Below are 20,038 nucleotides of genomic sequence, written 5' to 3'. Positions count from 1 at the left end.
TTCAAAATAAAATGAATTAAGTGGTAGCGATGGCGGTGGCGGGGACAATAAGTAAAATAGGGATCAAATGCAAAAAATACATCGATATCCAATTACTGAAATTTATCACCGAAGTTTGAGAATATAAAAGGTTTCCAATGACAAGAGTTACTAATATTTTTACTTCTTTTGGTCTTGTTTTTAAGTATTTTCAATAACTTGCAAATATCGTTTAAGTTTTGAAAGATTGGCTTTAATGAAGGTAAAACTTGTTAATTACATGTTTTTATAATTTGTTTTACTCATTAAAATTATATAGTAATGGGGCCCGACATAAACCCGAAACCCGAAAAAATACACGAGCCGAGCCTGAGCCTATACTAATGAGGCCCGATGGTATGTGAGCTTGAGCCTGTAATAACGAGGCCCGATGGTATGTGAGCTTGAGCCAACCCAAGCTCGACTCACATGGCCCGATTGCCAGCCCTACCTATATTAAGGTGGATATATAACCTCCTTTTCATTATTAGTGAAAACCCCCCACCTTATATTAAATAATTTATTTTTAATTAATATTGTTTTTGACATTACTAATATACCTAATTTGCCCTATTATATCTAGCGCAAATGGCAAAAAGGCCCATCACATGGGACTTAAATGCATTTTGGTCCAAAAAAAAAACAGTCTCTCAATTAAGCCCATCCTCATGTCTTTAGTCTAAAATACCCTCCATAATATAATTCTAATCAATTTCATCCTTTATGCTCTAACTTCCTTAAAATTACACATTGACCCTGGATTTAAACAAATATATCACATTAACCCCCAAAATATTTTTTTTTTCAGAAAATAATTTTTTTTCTGAATTTTTTTTTTCGGCCAGACTCTGGCGTTGACTTTTTTTTTTTAAATTTTTTTTTCCTGAAATTTTTTTCCGACAGGTCAACCACCGTTGACCGGTGGTTGTTGACCAACTGTCTCCGTCGTTGAATTTTTTTTTTTTTTTTGAATTTTCTTTTTCTTAGAAAAAAATATTTTAATTAATATTACTATCTTGGCCTCTAAATTACTGTCTCAGACATTATATTACTGTTTGGGACAGTATTATTATGAATATTATATTCCCGAACAGTAATATTATTAATATTACTGTCTAAGGCAGTTAAATTACCGTTGGGACAGTAATTTAGTAGTCAAGGCAATAATATTAATTAAAAAAAAATTCAAAAAAAAAAAAAGTCAATTAACAGTTAAATTGTTGTCTCCGACAGTTAAATAACTGCTGGAGACAATAATTTAGCAACAAATACAGTAATATTAATTAAAAATATTTTTTTTAAGAATAAAAAAGTCAATTAACAGTTAAATTACTGACTCCGACAGTTAAATAACTACTGGAGACAGTAATTTAGCAACGAATACAGTAATATTAATTAAAACATTTTTAGAAAAAAATCAATTAACAGTTAAATTACTCTCTCTGATAGTTAATAACTGCTGGAGACAGTAATTTAGTAGCAAAGACAGTAATATTAATTAAAATATTTCTGAAGAAAAAAAAAAGTCAATTAGTTGTTAAATTACTGTCTCCGATAGTTAAATAACTGCCGGAGACAGTAATTTAGCAGCCAAGACAGTAATATTAATTAAAATATTATTTTTAAGAAAAAACAAAATTATTAAAAAAAAAAAATAGTCCACGCCGGAGACCCGGCGGTCAACGGTAGTTGACCGGCCGGAAAAAAATATCAAGGAAAAAAAAGTTTTTCAAAAAAAAATAAAAAAAATCAATGCCGGTCTACGGCGGCGACCGGCGGTCTCCGGTGGTGGCGGGTCAAAATTGGGGTCAAAATTGAAATTAGATTTAAAATTGGTTAATTGATGAAATTGGGCTAAATTAGGGTGTAAATCAAGAAATTGGAGTTGAATTGGGTTTCAATGAATTTGGGGGTAATTTTGGTATATATAAAGGGATTTTCGTTATTTGCAAATAAAGTTTGAATGGGTTGAATTTATTTGAAAGACAAAAAAGTTGGATATCCCTCTTTTAATTAAGTGCTCTTGTCATGGGTCTATTTGTCATTTGCCCTTATATCTAAAATAACCAAGCATATTTCACGTTCTCTCTATTCCTCTTATTATTCTCTCTCTTTTCTCTCTACATATCGCCGCCTCCAACTCTCTTCCATCTGTATTCTGCTACCGCCTCCAACCCTCTTCCATCTCTGCGCCGCCATTGTTACTCTCTTCTCCCAACGGGGTACCTCCCTCCACCGACGCGAAAAGAAGACGGTCTTCACCCATGGGATTCTCTCGTCAAGGACGGCGTTAGGGTTTTCGCTAGGGAGAAAGACGAGATTATGCAGCGGCGCTAGGGTTGATATTGCGTCTGAGATTTCAATACAGACCACCGCCAACATTGTTGTTGTTGTTCTTCTTCTTCTTTGATGTTTTTTTTGGAACCCAATTCTTGAATCTTAATTTTCTTAATTGGAGTTTTTGGTTGAATTCTTATATATAAGGCTAATTTTGTGTTCGATCAATAGTATAATGGATGTTTGTTTTTGTTGAAATTGTGTGGTGTTATTTATAGATTTATAGATATTTTTCGTATAACAATATAGTTGTTTTCGTACAGTAATATAGTTGTTTTTATTACTTTTTAGTTGAATATAATAGTTGATTTAACAAATTGTTGATTTTGATAAATGAGAGTTGTTGGAGATATATAGTTGTTTTAATCATATTGTTTTAATAATAACAATTATTTTAATAATAGTAATTTTATTGAAATATAGTTATTTTAACTGAAGAAAAACAAATATAGTAAAAAAATATTTATGAAAAATATAATAAAAAGTTAAAAGAATATTTTCTTTTAAATTTTTTTTTGAAAGAAAAAATAAATAAATAAACGAAAATTAAAATAAAAATACAAAAAAAAATAAAAATTAATCAAAGTATTGTATAATAGGTAGTCAACAGAGAAAGGGTAAATTTGAGAATAAAAAAAGAAGAGTAAGAAACAGTGTGCCCTCTAAACTAAGGCTGTTTTGCACTTTGCCCCGCAAACAAAAAAAATTTGCACGATTTTACCTAAACTTGTTATTCATTGCACGGTGCCTCCTAAAAGGAATATTCCGGCAATTTTGACCGGAATGGGAAATCATGTGCTTTGCACGTGAAATTTGTAGGGATAAATTTGTCCATTATTTTATATCATATATATTAATATAAACTAATCATTAAAAGATAAAATTTAAAAAAAAGGAAAAAAAAAAAAAGAAAAGAAAAAAGAAACGAAAGCTGCCAGCCTGCCACCATCCCGTCGGCCACCAAAAAAATGCCAAACTTTGTTCTTTCCACCATTTTCCACCATTTTTTCTTAGTTTAGTTATTGCCCTTCAAAATTCAAGCGGATTTCTTAAATAGAAGTTTTTTCACACTTTTATTTGCAAAAATGCCCTAAATTTTAATTTTAGCTAAAAATATATGAAAACAATGTGCGCGTGTCTATAAAATGTTGCGGCGCATTCTTCGAGCATGAACGGTGATGTTTTTACGCATTTTTCGAACATGAAGGGTGATGTTTCGGCGCATTATTTAACCACCAACGGTGCGTTGTCGATTTTCTAATTTTCATCGATATTTTAAAGTCCACTATTTGATTTTGTTTTGAAACCTTGATATTTACACCTACATCCTTCTTGTTTCAACTTATTACATTCAACTTCCTTGTTTTTCAGTAAGAGTTTTTCGCACTTTTATTTACAAAAATACCCCATATTTTTAATAGCTAAAAATCTATGAAAACAATATAAACGTGTTTATAAAATGTTGCAACGCATTATTTGATCACGAAGAGAGATGTTTTGGCGAATTCATTGAACATAAAGGGCCCTTTGTCGAATTTTCAAATTTTCATCGCCAAATTTTAAAGTTCATTTTCAGTTAATTTCACAAGTTCGATGTCACTTTTTAATCGACTTGAAGAAGTTCACGACCATTTATTTTAATTACTCAATATTCAAAAGGTCACCACACTATCAATTTTCAGTTAATACGTCAAACTTCGCTACCAATACTCATAAATTTACAGTCGAAGTTTTGTAGTATTGATGGAATTTCGAAATTTATTTGATTTTCATCATTTGCATAAAATATTTAATAACACAATATAAATAATAACTCATAATACAAAATTATTTATTGGTACGTAAATGTTGGAATTATTAAAAAACTAATAATAATAATATTAATACAAATTTAATTAGGAGTAATAAATGAATAATAATTAATAAAATACCACCGTCAAAGGTGTCAATCTTTGTTAGGTGGAGGGTCGTTTTAATCACCTAAAATATGGGCCAAGCCCACAACCGTTTTTCTAGTCCCCCACCCACACCCATTGACCCGTTTCACTTTTTGTGTTTTTAACTTCACATTAAATATTACTCTTTCTTATTTAATTACTTTTTCAATTTTTACTCCATAGTAAAAAAAGGAAGAGAAAAAAAAAAAAAAAAGCCTTAAAAATGTCAGACAACATTGAATCCGCAAAACAAACCCCATTCCTCAAACCCAAGATCTCCCTCCCCCCTTCAGCCACCGCCATGGCCGAAATCGAGCAGTTAGCCCCTCAATCCGAGACCTCAAACACCACCACCGCCGAGAAATACCCCAACGTCTCCTTCAGCATTTGGCCACCGACCGAGCGCACGCGCGACGCCGTGAGGAACCGCCTCGTCGAAACCCTATCGTCCCCCTCCATTCTGTCCAAGCGATACGGCACCGTTTCCCGCGAGGAGGAGGCGTGCCTAGAGGCCGGGAAGAGGAAAAAAATAAGTGAAGAGACTACTTTGCCCCTTTCAAACTCAGGTGATCTGCACATGTTTCAGAACATAGCCACCGTGCAACAAAATATCGAGTTCGGGTAAAATTTTGCAAAAAAAAAAGTTGTTTGGAGGGCAAAGCGCAAAATCGATCTTAATTTAGGGGTAAACTGCTTATTACTCAAAAAAGAAGACCTCATTAAAATAAAACTAGAGAGGATTCTTAGTAATAATCCCTCTCTCTCTCTCTCTATATATATATATTTGTTTTAAGTTGGAAAGATTATAAAGATACATTTAACCTAAATTTAATAGGTTAAATTTAATCTAAGTAGGAGATCTTTGGTATATACTAATTTCCTTGTTCCATTAAATTTCCTTTACTTTGGTAAAGTAATCCTTCTCTACATAACCTCTTCCCCTACAAACTCTTCCCCTCTCCCCCACCCCACCCCACCTCTTCCCCTACAAACTCTCCCCCTCTCTCCCCACTCCACCCCACCTCTCCTACTCTCTCTCTACATATCTCTCTCTAACTCTTTTATAAACACAACAATAACAACAAAAAGAAAACAAGTAGAAAAAAAGGAGAGACTTTTGTTGAAAAGTGAAACACCTATTTTAATTTGTTTGTTTGTTTGTTGGCTTGATAATAATGAGTAACTACATGAAACAAGAACCCTCTGAATCATCATCAGACATGTTTATGAAAAAGAATCGCAGCCGTCAAACAATTTCGTTAATCAGTAGCAGTAGCAGCGATTCCGATGAAGATGAGTTTGGTACCCAACTTAACCCGAACAAGAAGCAGAGAGTCGAAGCGGTTCTGCCGGCTGGATTCCTCGATCCTATCCGGCCAGAAAAACCAACCGCCGCCGCGCCGCCTATTACCGCGGGTAATGCTATGGTTCCGGTGAGGGAAGAGATTAATAATGTTTCGGCGGCGGCGGCGGAAAAAGGGAAGCGGGCGGCGGTTACCACTAATACTGCGGCTGTGGTGCGTAACTGTAAGCAGTTCTGGAGAGCCGGAGATTACGAGGGAATCTCTAACGGCGGCGACGTTTCACTTGGTACGCTTACATATTTCTTTCTTGATTTATTAATATTTAATATTTCATGTTTAGTAATTGTTTCAATTTTTTATTTATTTGTCATCATTAATTGCGTGGTGAATAGTATTAAATCTACTTTTTGCACGAAACTAAGAGTGTGAATTAAATAAAATTCCATTCAGATTTATTCAAAGTTATGCGGTTGGTTATATATTAATTAGATTAAATTTATATTTAATACCTCTTAGCACTACATTAGATCCTTATTTTAATTTCACATTTCGATTAATATTTTTTATTATTTTTTTTTGTGAGACAGAACTTAGTGGTTAAGATAAATAAAATATGATTTTTACTCATTCGCGGGTATTCCATGAAATAGATATGCGATTGACCTTTGGTCAAATCATATCTAAATTATTTCAATTTGTATTATAGAATAAAATTTGAAAAAATAAAGTGCGACATTTATTTGTTTTTAGTGGAAATATATCTTTTTTACCGTAGTATTATTTACATTTATGTTTGAAGGAGATATAGATTATCGTTTGGAATTGTTTTGCGAAACTTTTAAATATGAATTCGGTTTCGAGCAATCGTGGTGGATTTTAAATTATATTCACTTAAACTCATTTCAAATCCATTCATTTTTTTTTTCAATTAAACCCAAATGCACCCTAATTTTTTTATTACACAATAAAATAAATAAAGAATAAGGTAAAGCAAAACATGACATTTATTTTTGATAGGGATTATTTGTCCATTACAATTTGCTTCGCTTAGTATGGTTGCTTTTGATTCCTTGCTCGCTACGGAAATTATTTATTTAATAATATTTGTCTTCCTTTGGACTATGTTTTATATAACTTCAATTTGTGTACATTGGCAGATCTATATTTCATAATGACAAAATGAATTAATAAAATATTACATTAGATTAAAATAAAGTGGAAATGATATTGACTATTTCTTGAAATTATTAGTCCAATCTCAAAGCAGTAAAAGTATAATCATTTAAATGTAATGACAATTGACAGTGTGTAATAAATTTTTGCAGCTGACATGGATCACGTTAGGGTTCATCCTAGATTCTTACATTCAAATGCTACCAGTCACAAATGGGCTTTGGGAGGTAAGTAGTTATTTAATTAATTTTTATTTTATATAGTTATAATAATTTATTTGATTTTTTTTTTTAATGTATCCCCTAACTGTGAATTTCTTTTTATTTATTTCAGCTTTTGCTGAGCTTCTAGACAATGCCTTGGACGAGGTACTTGTTTCATTACAGTGGCCTTGACTATATTTTATTTTTGTAATTGTTGTATTTATTTTGCTTCGTATATCAACAAATTTTTGATGTTATATATATATTCATTAAATTAATTTAGGTGTGTAATGGAGCTACCTATGTCAATGTTGATATGGTTATGAAAGCCAATACTAAGATGTTGGTTGTTCAAGGTATTAAATAATCCTTTGTTTTTTTTTTTTTTTTTTTTTAATTAATTGCCAAATTACAAGTTAATCTTGCAATGTGTTATACTATATTAGTTTAATTCTATTTTTGTGGCTACTAATTATAATAATTATGGATATGCAGATAACGGTGGCGGCATGACTCCGGATAAGATGCGGCAGTGCATGTCGCTCGGGTATTCTGCAAAAAGCAAGATGGCAAACACTATTGGTCAATGTACGTCGTCGGTCAACTAACATTCTTTTACGAAGGCATCATTCATCTATAATAAATTAATTATAATGACATCAACAAATATTTCGTTTCATTTCGACAGATGGAAATGGTTTCAAGACTAGTAGCATGAGGCTCGGAGCAGACGTGATTGTTTTCTCGCGCTGTCGGGGAAAGTACGGGCTAAGGTACTTTTTTTTTTTTTTTTTTTTTCCCGATTTTTTAATGACAATCGAAATATGGGGCGATTATATTTATCGATGTTTATATATATTTTTTTGCCTTGTAGCACAACACAAAGCATCGGATTGCTGTCGTTTACGTTCTTGCAGAATACCGGGAAGGAAGATATAATAGTTCCGATTGTGAGTTTAATTTGCTGGTCTATTAACAATTTATTCTTATGGACAAACTGTAAATACGTAACTAATATATATAGGAAAACGTGTTGCACGGATTTATGATGTGGTTTATTTGATTGTTTAGGTCGATTATGAGAAAACGGGAGAAACATGGAACAAGCGTTTGAAATCATCCGACGAATGCTGGCAAAGAAATCTTGAAACCGTCGTGCAATGGTCTCCGTATGATAGCGAAGAAGAACTCGTAGGACAGGTACTATTTCGATTTTCCGAAGTTTGATATATATATTATTATATTACGACTATAGCTTATAACTTCTATTAACTAATTGTACGCTTAATTTTTTGTCTAGTTTAATTTCTTGGAAGATCAAGGAACACGTATCGTAATCTATAATCTCTGGGAGGACGACGAAGGATTACTAGAACTCGATTTCGAGGCCGATCAAAATGTACGTTTTTTCATACTCGAATACTATTTAATTATTTTTCATAATTATAATTTTTTTTTTTTTTATTTCAGGACATTCAAACTAGAGCTGGCAACAGAGATGACAAGAAGTTAATGACAATAGCAAATGACCACCCAAGCTCTAGGCGGTTTCTTACTTATCGACACTCGTTGCGGGTACAAATATAATACTCGTTTTTCTCGTTAATTTGATTTTTCCTTCTTTTATAAACTTTGTTAATTAAATTGTTATTACATGTTTTTTTTTATACAGAGCTACGCGTCGATTTTGTACCGTAGGATTCCACCTGGTTTCTCGATCATCTTACGAGGAAAGGAAGTCGAATATCACGACATAGTTGATGATTTGATTCACCCTCAAAAGCATGTTTACAAGCCGGTAGCTTGTGCATCATCCAAAGATCCCAATGTAATTAAAAATATTAATTAATATTATTTTACCACCCCCTAATCTTTCGTGCTATACGCAAAAACGGGCTCATAATTATTTAATTAATTATATTTTTTTTAATCTTATATTGTTGCAACAGATGTCTGCAGCTGTAACACTTGGATTTATTAAAGATGCAGGACATCATATTGATGTTCAAGGGTTCAATGTATATCATATGAACAGACTTATTAGGGTTAGTTTTGTTTCTAACTTTCTACTCTCTTTATTTTTCTTTAATTTTTTCGTAATCAATATAATTTATTTTATTTTATTTTTGTAAAATCAGCCGTTTTGGAGGCTGTGGAACGCCTCGGGAAGTGACGGTCGAGGAGTCGTAGGTATTATTTTTACGAGTATTTTGATTTACATTTGTTATATAAAATATAATCATGTGGATTTAAAAAAAACGATAATTACATCTTATATATTTCTCGCTTTACGTATTTTTTTAAGGTGTTTTGGAAGCGAATTTTGTCGAGCCGGCACACGATAAACAGGGATTTGAGCGCACAACTGCGCTTTCTAGACTCGAGGCTAGACTGATACATTTGCAGAAGACTTATTGGTTTGTTCTCCTTTTTCAATTTATTTTTATTTTTCTTATAATCTAGTGAATATATATAATTTACTGATTTGGAAAAAAAATATATAATTTATCTAACAGGTCTACAAATTGCCACCTGATTGGTTACGCTCAAAGGCGTCACTCAAAGAAGCCCGTTTCCCCCGAGAAAGAAGAAGCATCACCGCCTAATGCTGACGATAAGTCGAACTCCACACATAATACAACGTTGGCCCCGAAATCGAACGGCAAAAAGGGCCAAAAATCATCGCCTGTTGTTAGAGAGAGAAATCGGTTTGAGGCACAGCCAGCTGTAAATCATAACACCTCGTCTTCTTCTTCTCCATTACGAGTGGCGCCTGAATCAATGTTTCCACCACAAGATGCTCAACCTTCGAACATGCTTGTCAAGGTAATAAACGAAATCGTGTTTTTTGATTTAATTTTTCAGCTTCTCATGCATTTACTAATTATCTTAATTATTTTTCGGTATGTTGAAAAAAATATATAGATAGAAGATGTCAACAAAGCTGGACCTACACCGCCGTTCTCTTCACTTACTGAAATGGTTCTTAAGTTGATGGACGAGAATCGAAACTTGAGAAATAGGTATCGTAACTAAACTACTAATGCAATGGGAATCTATGTCGGCGTTTTTCTTAATAATATATTTTGAGCCCTTGATTTTGTATTTGCAGTTTGACGAATGCATTGCATGATTTGCAAAATGAAGAGGACAAGAACACGGCGCTGAAAAACCAGGTAATTAATTTGATTTTTATCGTGAGATAATGTAATATCTCAATTACACGAGTAGGTTGATTGGTTTATCGTTTCTTTTCTTTTCAATGTATATATCGAGAGGTGATGATGTAAATATTCTCCGTTTTCAGCTTCAAGATGCAACGGATATTATGCAACAAATGGATCAAGAACAAGAAAAGTTTGTGACTTCTTTTGAAGAAGAAAGAAATCGACGAGAACAAGCGCAACAACATATGCAAAGAAGATTAAAGGTGTGTGTGTGTATATATAATTATATATAGTGACAATGTCGATTATCGATGTTTATTTGTGCTCTTGTTAATTCTTTTTTTCTTTTCTTCTTTTTGCAGGAGGCTACTGAAACTATTGAAGGATTACTGAGAAAAGTAAAGATGTTGGAGGCCCAAGGCCGGTTTTGACGACAAGCTCCACATGCGATTACTAACGACCCTAATTTAAAAGCGTCTTGAATTTTATGCTATGAACTTATAGTTAGATTTGTTTAATTATTATATTCACCCTTGCGATGCACGGAGGTGTATGCTTATATTTCTAATTCACAACTATCCGAAAATATGTACATACATATATGTATTCAGATGACAAATATAAAGCTTGAATTTTTTCGCTTCTTACTACTAATTCTTATGCAATAGTTTTATATGAATATTGTTACAAGTGCGAAATTAAATTGCGTGACAAAAAACAAAAAAATCTTGTCTTTAATATGAACTGTTGCATCTACATTAATGACTTTTGTATATAATTTATTTATACAATAGAGAATTTAGGAAATTGGCTAGACACCCCTTATTTTGGACTTATACAGTGGAGATTCTAGTTAGTAGATGAATATATGCACACGTCCTTTGACCAAAAAAATAATATAAATAAAATAAAATAATCTATATATAATATAAAAAGATGATCTATGCCCTCAATGATTGACATGTGGCAAATGATGATGCCATTTGTCAAAATTGCTTAATTGGAGTTCAATTGATGAGGTGGATTCTTCAATTGATTATGTGGCATTTTTATTTAGGGATGTTTTTAAGTTCTTTCATATTTCACATTTACACAATCATTTAATAATTACCACATGTATATATATTATTTCCAAAGTTAATATTTTATAAATTTGAAATAAAAAAATCTTATTTATATTTTCAGTATTTCAAAATATATTTATTGAAAAAAATTCATGAAACTCAATTTTTTTACGAATATTCAAATAATTTTCATAAAAAAATATTTTTTTTAAATACTAAAATATTAAATAAAGGAATATGTTGTTGTTGTTGTTGTTTTTTTCAATATTTTGGAATATTCGAATATCCATTCCATTAAAAATAATAAAAAAAAAAGTTTTATTTTTTAATTGAACTATTTAATAAATATACACTATTTTTTTGTATATTATTTTTACTATACCATATTTGTTTATTTATATTCTTATTATTATTATTATTATTATTATTATTATTATTATTATTATTATTATTATTATTATTATTATTATTATTATTATTATTATTATTATTATTATTATTATTATTATTATTATTATTATTATTATTATTATTATTATTATTATTATTATTATTATTATTATTATTATTATTATTATTATTATTATTATTATTATTATTATTATTCTTATTATTATTATTATTATTATTATTATTGTTGTTGTTGTTGTTGTTGTTGTTGTTATTATTATTATTATTATTATTATTATTATTATTATTATTATTATTATTATTATTATTATTATTATTATTATTATTATTATTATTATTATTATTATTATTATTATTATTATTATTATTATTATTATTATTATTATTATTATTATTATTATTATTATTATTATTATTATTATTATTATTATTATTATTATTATTATTATTATTATTATCATTATTATTATTATTATCATCATTATTATTATTATCATTATTATTATTATTATTATTATTATTATTATTATTATTATTATTATTATTATTATTATTATTATTATTATTATTATTATTATTATTATTATTATTATTATTATTATTATTATTATTATTATTATTATTATTATTATTATTATTATTATTATTATTATTATATGGTAGAAGAAGAAGATAATGTCAGTATTGTATTAATGCCATATGGTATAGGAATCTAATCCGTATTCTTTCGTGGATACACATAATCCCTCGTCAATCGTCATCACCCAATTATTTAGAAATTTTAAAATTTAACAATTTAAATACAGTATATTTTAACAATTTAAATGCAATATATGTTAACAATCTAAATGCATTAGATTGTCAGTATATTTCGAATACACTATTTAATATTATAATATGTTTCGAATTATACATTTGATTATGCATTATATTTGTCAATTACTATTTCAAATAAAATATCAAATCACCAATACAAAGGAATGTTTAATATTCCAAGATTCCTTCATATCATCTTTGGTTGATTTAAGTTACACTTTAATTCAAAATTCAATGGTAAAAAATAAAAATTGTATCTTCATATTTAATGATTTTATATTGCAAGATTTTTTTCCACAAGTTATTATTTTATTTTTTTGGGTTGTTTCCTTTATTTGTTTGATTTGATTTCATTTACTAATATATAAATCTTTTGAATTTTTAATTTATCCATAGAATTAAGTTCATTTTCAATACTATATAAACCCTCAATGTTCATTTCATTTTTATCTACCACCATTCGATTACAAAGTGCACAATTTACTTACATTTTTAAGTAATTTACATTTTACTAATATGTGTCATGATTACATATGAACAATTAACAATGTGCGAGTTACTTGCTAGGTATTAATTAGATAGGTTCCATCAATGCATGTGTTTTCAAACTCCACTTTGATAACTAAGTTTTGCATTAAGGACTCGAGTGTGTTAGTCTTGATAGTTGGAATATTTGTATCCGATGATGTATCATATTTTTAATATCACATTTAATATTTTTATCCATTATTTTATTTTATTCGGTACTTAGATCAAACGGAATAATTTTAAAAAGTTGATAAGAGCAACGATTTATATATATATATATATATATATATATATATATATATATATATATATATATATATATATATATATATATATATATATATATATATATATATATATCAAATATTGAAGTTTATAGTAAATTATTTTTTCTAAAATGTATTTTTATTTTTTAAATTATCACCGTGCATCACACGGGTGATATATTAGTTATCTATTGTTTATATGTTTTGTTATTCCTCATTTGTAGGTTTATTTTAATTGTACTACGAACTTGCTATGGACTTCGCTCACTATATATCATGAAGGTAATTTTTTTACAATGATTGTATGCCATTAAACAGTTATATTTATATTGTTTTGTAACAATTTATATATTTCGTATGACCATTGTACAACATATGAAGGTCAATTGCATTGTATTGGATTCGTTCCATGCGTGTAGGGAGGTTGGTATCAAACAAAATAACATTGAGTGTTTGGATCAAATTCAATATTTGAACGTTCATATGTCATTGTGGTTGTTAAAATTTGGGACCAACGATATATTCGCTCTTTGTTGTGAAAATTTAAACCTTATTTTCATTTATTTCAGCTTATTTCATCACTTCCACAATACCAATTACTTATTTTTCTTTAATATTTTTTTGGATTACATATCAACAATTAATCTTACTATTTCGAGAACCTTTTTTAATATTCAATATTTGTTTTACGATGAATACCCCGTGCATCGCACGGGTGTAGTACTAGTACTAATAATAATAATAATAATAATAATAATAATAATAATAATAATAATAATAATAATAATAATAATAATAATAATAATAATAATAATAATAATAATAATAATAATAATAATAATAATAATAATAATAATAATAATAATAATAATAATAATAATAATAATAATAATAATAATAAATTAACATTTTTTTGTTTTGTTTTTTATTATAAGCATACAATTGTTTTCTTATTTTAGCACCATGTGCTTGGGTACAATTACGCTTATTTGTTTTTTCATTTATTGTATTAGATTATTCATTTGCTATATTGTAACGATTTTCCTATTTACTTAACTGTTTCCTTCATTTTTTTAGTCGTTGAATTAAAGACTTATATAAAATAGTAGAAATGTTATGTGTTTTTACTGAAAAATACTATAGATGTGTTATCTAAAAAGAGTAACAAAATTAAAATTATTTATTTTATAATATACTTCATCTATTTTATTTATTTGATTTTATTTAAGAAAGTAACAAACTTGAAATTATTTATTTTAAACCACTATAAATCTATTCTACTTATTTACTTTTATTTGAGAGAATTACCGTTTAAATCCGCGATTAAATTCTACAAAGGCTAAAGTATTTTGTCGTCCGAATCAATTTTGAATATAATATCTCGAGGAATTTTTATATTATGACAATTAAAATAAGAGATTATTAGAGAAAATCATTGGGTGTAATAAGAGTGGATCCACCTCCTTTTCCAATATGTACAGAGTCCCCCTTATTTGTTTAAGTAATTAAATATTGGAGAAATGGCAAATAGGCCCATGACAAAGGTACTTAATTAAAAGAGGGATATTCAACTTTTTTGTCTTTCAAATAAATCCAGTTCATTCAAACTTATTTGCAAATAAGGAAAATCCTTTTATATATACCAAAATTACCCCCAATTCATTGAAATCCAATTCAACTCCAATTTCATGATTTACACCCCAATTTAGCCCAATTTCATCAATTAACCAATTTTAACCCTAATTTCAATTTTGACCCCAATTGTGACCCGCCACCACCGGAGACCGCCTGTCTCCAGAGTAGACTTTTTTTTTTTTTTTTTTTTTTTTTTTTTTTTTTTTTTAAATTTGGTTTTTTCTTAAAAAAATATTTTAATTAATATTACTGTCTTGGCTACTAAATTACTATCTCCAACAGTTATTTAACTATCAGAGACAGTAATTTAACTGTTAATTGACTTTTTTTTTTCTTCAGAATTATTTTAATTAATATTATTGTCTTGGCTGCTAAATTATTGTCCCTAACAGTAATTTAACTGTCTCAGATAGTAATATTAATAATAATACTGTTCGGGAAAATAATATTAATAATATTACTGTTTGGCAGTAATATTACTGTTTGAGACAGTAATTTAGTAGTCAAGACAGTAATATTAATTAAAATATCTTTTTCTAAGAAAAAAAATTCGAGAAAAAAAAAAGTCAACGTCGGAGACCGGCGGTCAACAGTGGTTGACCGGCCGGAAAAAAAATTATGAAAAAAAATGTTTTCAAAAAAAAAAAAGAAAAAAAAATCAACGCCGGAGCGGTCAACGCCGTAATCTGGCCGAAAAAAAAATTCAGAAAAAAAATATTTTTTCATAACAATATTATTTTTGAGGTTAATGTGATATATTTGTTTAAATCCGGGGTCAATGTGTAATATTAAGCAAGTTAGAGCATAATGTATGTAACTGATAAGAATTATATTATGGAGCGTATTTCAGACTAAAGACATGGGGATGAGTTTATTGAAAGACTGTTCTTTTTTTACCAATGTGCATTTAAGTCCATTGTGATGGATATTTTTGCCATTCGCCCTTAAATATTTAATAAGTTACTATTTAATATACCTGATTTTCTTACTTGCTTATTACTAGGGGTGGGTTTGGTAGGGCAACCGTACCAAACCCGTCGAATCACTACCACTACCGAACTTTCGGTATTATAAAATCCATTACCATTGCCCTACCAAAAAGTTCGGTATACCGAAATTCGGTATACCATAAGTTCGGTACGGTAGGGTATGGTAATGATAATTACCAATTTATGTTATCTACTATTTAAGTCTAAATTGAATATCATTTTTTCAAAGCAATTCAAGGTATACATGTTTAAAATGTACAAAACTAGTTTTTTAAAATATAAGTATTCTAAATATATGTTCTTAATTTACCCAATATAAAATATTTCTTAAATAAAATTATAACATAATTTTTTTTAACGTCAATTATATCATTATTAATGAAAGCAACTTAAAATAGTTTTGACATATCTAAAGAGTATAATTAATTTTAACTAATAGTAGTTAATTAGGATACTATATTAACTTTTTAAATATGATATATGAATTATTAAAATAAAATTTTATTTATTAATAATATTTCGGTACGGTAGGGCAATATACCATTTGAATAATATTGAGTGCCGTTGCCCTACCCAAACATTTCGTTAGGGTACGGTAGGGTACGGTAATAATTCGGTAGAAATATTTCGGTAGAGAATCGGTAGGACTCGGTAGGGCAACGGGTTGGTAGGGCAATTTGGTAAAAAAAACCCACCCCTACTTATTACCTAAAATGTGAATTCACTCAATATTTATTGGGGCTAAATACAGTTTGCACCCTTAAAGTATAGGGCTGGTAACACTTACCCCCTCATTAATGAATTTAATGATAAAACTTTGACTTTGAATGATGTGGCATTTTTTCTTCCCAAATTATCCTTCTAGCCATTATATTAATGCATATAATAATATATTTTCAATAATATTTCAAAAACTAAATTTTATAAAATGTAATAATTATTAAAAAAATATTTTGATTTATGTTGAACCCCACATTTTAATTACTATAGACCCTAATATAAATAAAAATCTCAATATTTTTTAAAAAATATTTAAAATACGTTAAACATTTGCAAAAAAAAAATAATTTCAAGACTTAAACGTCCAATTTTTTTATAATAATTATTGATTTGAAAATTTATTTCAGTTACTTAAATATAAATTTCAATAAAAAAATATTTAAATATTTAGACGTTTAAATTATGATTTCTTATTAACTTTTGAATTTGTGATTCTCAAAGTAAAAAGTCGGATGATTATATTAGAGTCATATACGCATTAATATAACTATATAAACTATAAAATTATTATTAAAATTCGAATAATTGTTTAACTTTTTATTAGCTACAAATGAACACAAGGTAAAACAAAAATGAAACTAAAATTCAATTTTTTTCATTCGTAAATTTACAATATTGAAATAATAAAATTAAGTTTTTGCAAAGTTGCCGAATTTTTTATTATTACATATTCATTATTTATATAATGGCTAGAAGGATAATTTGGGAAGAAAAAATGCCACATATTCAAAGTCAAAGTTTTACCTTCTAATTCATTAATGAGGGGGGTAAGTGTTACATTTGTAACTTTAAGGGGGTAAGTGTTACCACCCCTATACTTTAAGGGTGGAAACTGTATTTAGTTCTATTTATTGCTTATTTATGGAGTATATGATTAATGCGTGCCATATTTTGGTGATTAATTTTCTGATTTGTTGCCAAATTTTAGGAATCAAATTACCTAATTTATAATAAATGTTATATGGTATCCTTTGATCATTAATTTCTGGATTTTCTCCCGAACTCAGAGAAAATAAATTAAGCAAATCATAATAATTGTTAATTGATGAATTGGTCGGTATGTGTTTTCGGAAATAAAAAATATGTGAATGAATAAATAGAAATATTGATCAAATGTGGCCATGTGAAAAAAAGATGAACCCATGTAAAATGCATATTTTGTCCAAGTGTGCAATTAAAAATGAACCAATGTATCTTAGTGTTAGTATTATTATTAGATCAGTATTAGTATTAGTATTAGCATTAGCATTAGTATTAGCATTAGTATTAGTATTAGCATTAACATTAGTATTAGTATTAGTATTAGTATTAGTATTAGTATTTCACCCGTGCGATGCACGGTGGTCACCTTCGAGAACAAATATGCTATTCAACAATTTAGGGTCGTAAAGAAAAATATTTCAAAATAAATATAAAACTAATATAAGTAAATATGTTGTTAAATAAAAACATTTGGTCCGAAGCAACATAATATTTGTTTATAACATAATGCATAAAGTATTCCGTTCGACAAATATATAGAACTAATTAAATTAATGGAATCAAATGCACTACACCACCTTGTTGGTCCACTTAAATCAAACAGACATAATAGATATCCTGCAAAGTTCACGTACTTCGTATGAATTCAGTTCAATGCATTTTATTATGAAACAACAATGACAATAATCCGTAATTTAACAATATTTACATTATATTACTTACCAAATGCGAATGCAACGAATATGCTAGAAATACAAAATCACGTGCAAACATACCTACTTATAAAGAGCACACACACATTAATATGACTAAATATAGTTATAATAATATAAATAGACGATAATTTACCATATGTACCTTCGTATGCGCTGAAATACTTCTTTGTAAACAACGTTGCTAGTTGAACTCGACAATCCACCGGATTCGGACTTGAGTACGATCTTTATGCCAGATCTACTCTTGATTCTCAAGAGTGCAACGTACAACTGACCGTGGCTGAATACAGGTCTGGGTAGATACAAACTGATGAAGTAAAGTGTTTGAACCTGACTCTTGTTGATGGTCATTGCAAAGGAAACCATCAGGGGAAATTGTCGCCTCTGGAACTTAATTAGCAGAGTAGAGTTCGACGGGACCAACGTCATCCGATGAATGAAAACAACATCACCGGTATTTTTGCCGGATAGAACCTTGCAGCTAAGAACATGAGTTCCCATTCTAACAACTTGAAGTTTGGTTCCATTGCAAAGGCCTCTCCCGCGGTCGATGTTTTGTATGAGCATAACATGAACATTTTCCTTGAGTTTCAACCTATGTGAAGGGAGACCGGAGCAAGACACGGTGTTGAGGAATTCGGTCGTATAAATTTCAGCATTCTCTTCCGAACTCATCTCATCCTTGCACATACTATCCGCACTGAGGTACCACTAGTCTATGCCGGGAAGGATGGAATTTAAGTAATCATTGACAAACTCAACGCAGTCATTAGTCGGCGCAAGCACTGCCCTCCCTTGGAAATAATCGAGATTTGATATGATACTCAACAAATCCTGATATAAAAATTGCGAAAAATTCAATAATGGATATTTGGAATCGGGAATTAGTATGTCCTGGTGTCAACAAACGCTTCACCATCGTTTTGCTCTCCTGCCTCCCCATTACCGATACTCAGTATCCAATCAGCAAACTCCTTTACTTCTTCAACTTCGGATGGATTGGAGCTTGATTGAAGCCTCATATTCGTATGCAAATTAAGAACCTTACAGTCTTCCCAAAGCTTAGATGAGTTGATCGTAGCGTGAACAATGTCCTGCCTTGATGCCTTCAACACAATAGGTAAAATCTGTCTAAAGTCTCCGCCAAGAACGACCACCTTGCCACCGAATATTTTGAGAACATGCGTAATAGATTGCAAGGTCTTTTCAAGCGCTTCGAAACAATGTATATGCATCATCAATGCCTAGTCCCATATAATGAGCCTCGCCTTATAAGCAATTCTGCATGTGGACTCTACTGTGTAATGCTGCAGGTGGAACCATCGTACACAATGATGGGCAGTCCAAATCTAGAATGAGCGGTCCGGCCACCGGGAAGCAACAACGATGCTATGCCACTCGAAGCAACATTAAGAATTATTTCCCCCTTCGAACGAACAACAACATACAACGTTCTCCATATAAATGTCTTTCCGGTACCTCCGTAACCTTAGAGGAAGTACATCCCGCCACAATTCTTCGACACAACATCCATGATGGCATCGTAGACCCTTTTCTGCTCATCTGTGATAGAAGAAATATATCGTTTGAGTTCTCCAGCCATAGCAAATACATCGTAGTCCAACTCATTGAGCACTAATTGGTTCTCCGTGCCATCCATCAACGAATCAAGTGTCATCGGCATAGAGTCAAAATTCCGCAAGCTCTTGCCGT

At 29.7% G+C, this 20,038-nt stretch overlaps 3 protein-coding genes across 3 annotated transcripts; 1 reads left to right on the top strand and 2 right to left on the bottom strand.

Annotated features, from left to right (window-relative positions):
• The first annotated feature begins 5,346 nt into the window (after positions 1–5,346).
• On the top strand, positions 5,347–10,770 carry LOC105962313 (protein MICRORCHIDIA 7). The gene is made up of 19 exons (XM_012986614.2): positions 5,347–5,882; positions 6,922–6,996; positions 7,103–7,137; positions 7,256–7,328; positions 7,468–7,560; positions 7,661–7,745; positions 7,847–7,922; positions 8,044–8,172; positions 8,273–8,371; positions 8,443–8,547; positions 8,645–8,800; positions 8,922–9,017; positions 9,111–9,162; positions 9,278–9,389; positions 9,489–9,798; positions 9,898–9,995; positions 10,085–10,148; positions 10,280–10,402; positions 10,502–10,770. Exons 1-19 carry the CDS (start codon positions 5,468–5,470, stop codon positions 10,568–10,570), a joined length of 2,265 nt encoding a protein of 754 aa, XP_012842068.2. The 5' UTR covers positions 5,347–5,467; the 3' UTR covers positions 10,571–10,770.
• Positions 10,771–18,454: 7,684 nt separating this feature from the next.
• LOC105962314 (uncharacterized) lies at positions 18,455–19,015 on the bottom strand. Its single transcript, XM_012986615.2, has one exon. The coding sequence runs from the start codon at positions 19,013–19,015 to the stop codon at positions 18,455–18,457; it is 561 nt and encodes a 186-aa protein (XP_012842069.2).
• A 79-nt stretch (positions 19,016–19,094) lies between these two features.
• Positions 19,095–19,563, bottom strand: LOC105962315 (uncharacterized). The gene is made up of 2 exons (XM_088827295.1): positions 19,242–19,563; positions 19,095–19,159 (listed from the first exon to the last, which is right to left on the bottom strand). Exons 1-2 carry the CDS (start codon positions 19,561–19,563, stop codon positions 19,095–19,097), a joined length of 387 nt encoding a protein of 128 aa, XP_088683421.1.
• Positions 19,564–20,038: the final 475 nt, after the last annotated feature.

The sequence above is a fragment of the Erythranthe guttata genome, chromosome 12 (assembly GCF_056151865.1).
Source record: "Erythranthe guttata isolate IM_541 chromosome 12, IM_541, whole genome shotgun sequence".
Lineage (NCBI taxonomy): Eukaryota > Viridiplantae > Streptophyta > Magnoliopsida > Lamiales > Phrymaceae > Erythranthe > Erythranthe guttata.
Note: the sequence above shows the minus strand (reverse complement) of the source record. Positions and strands in the feature narration are given on the sequence as shown.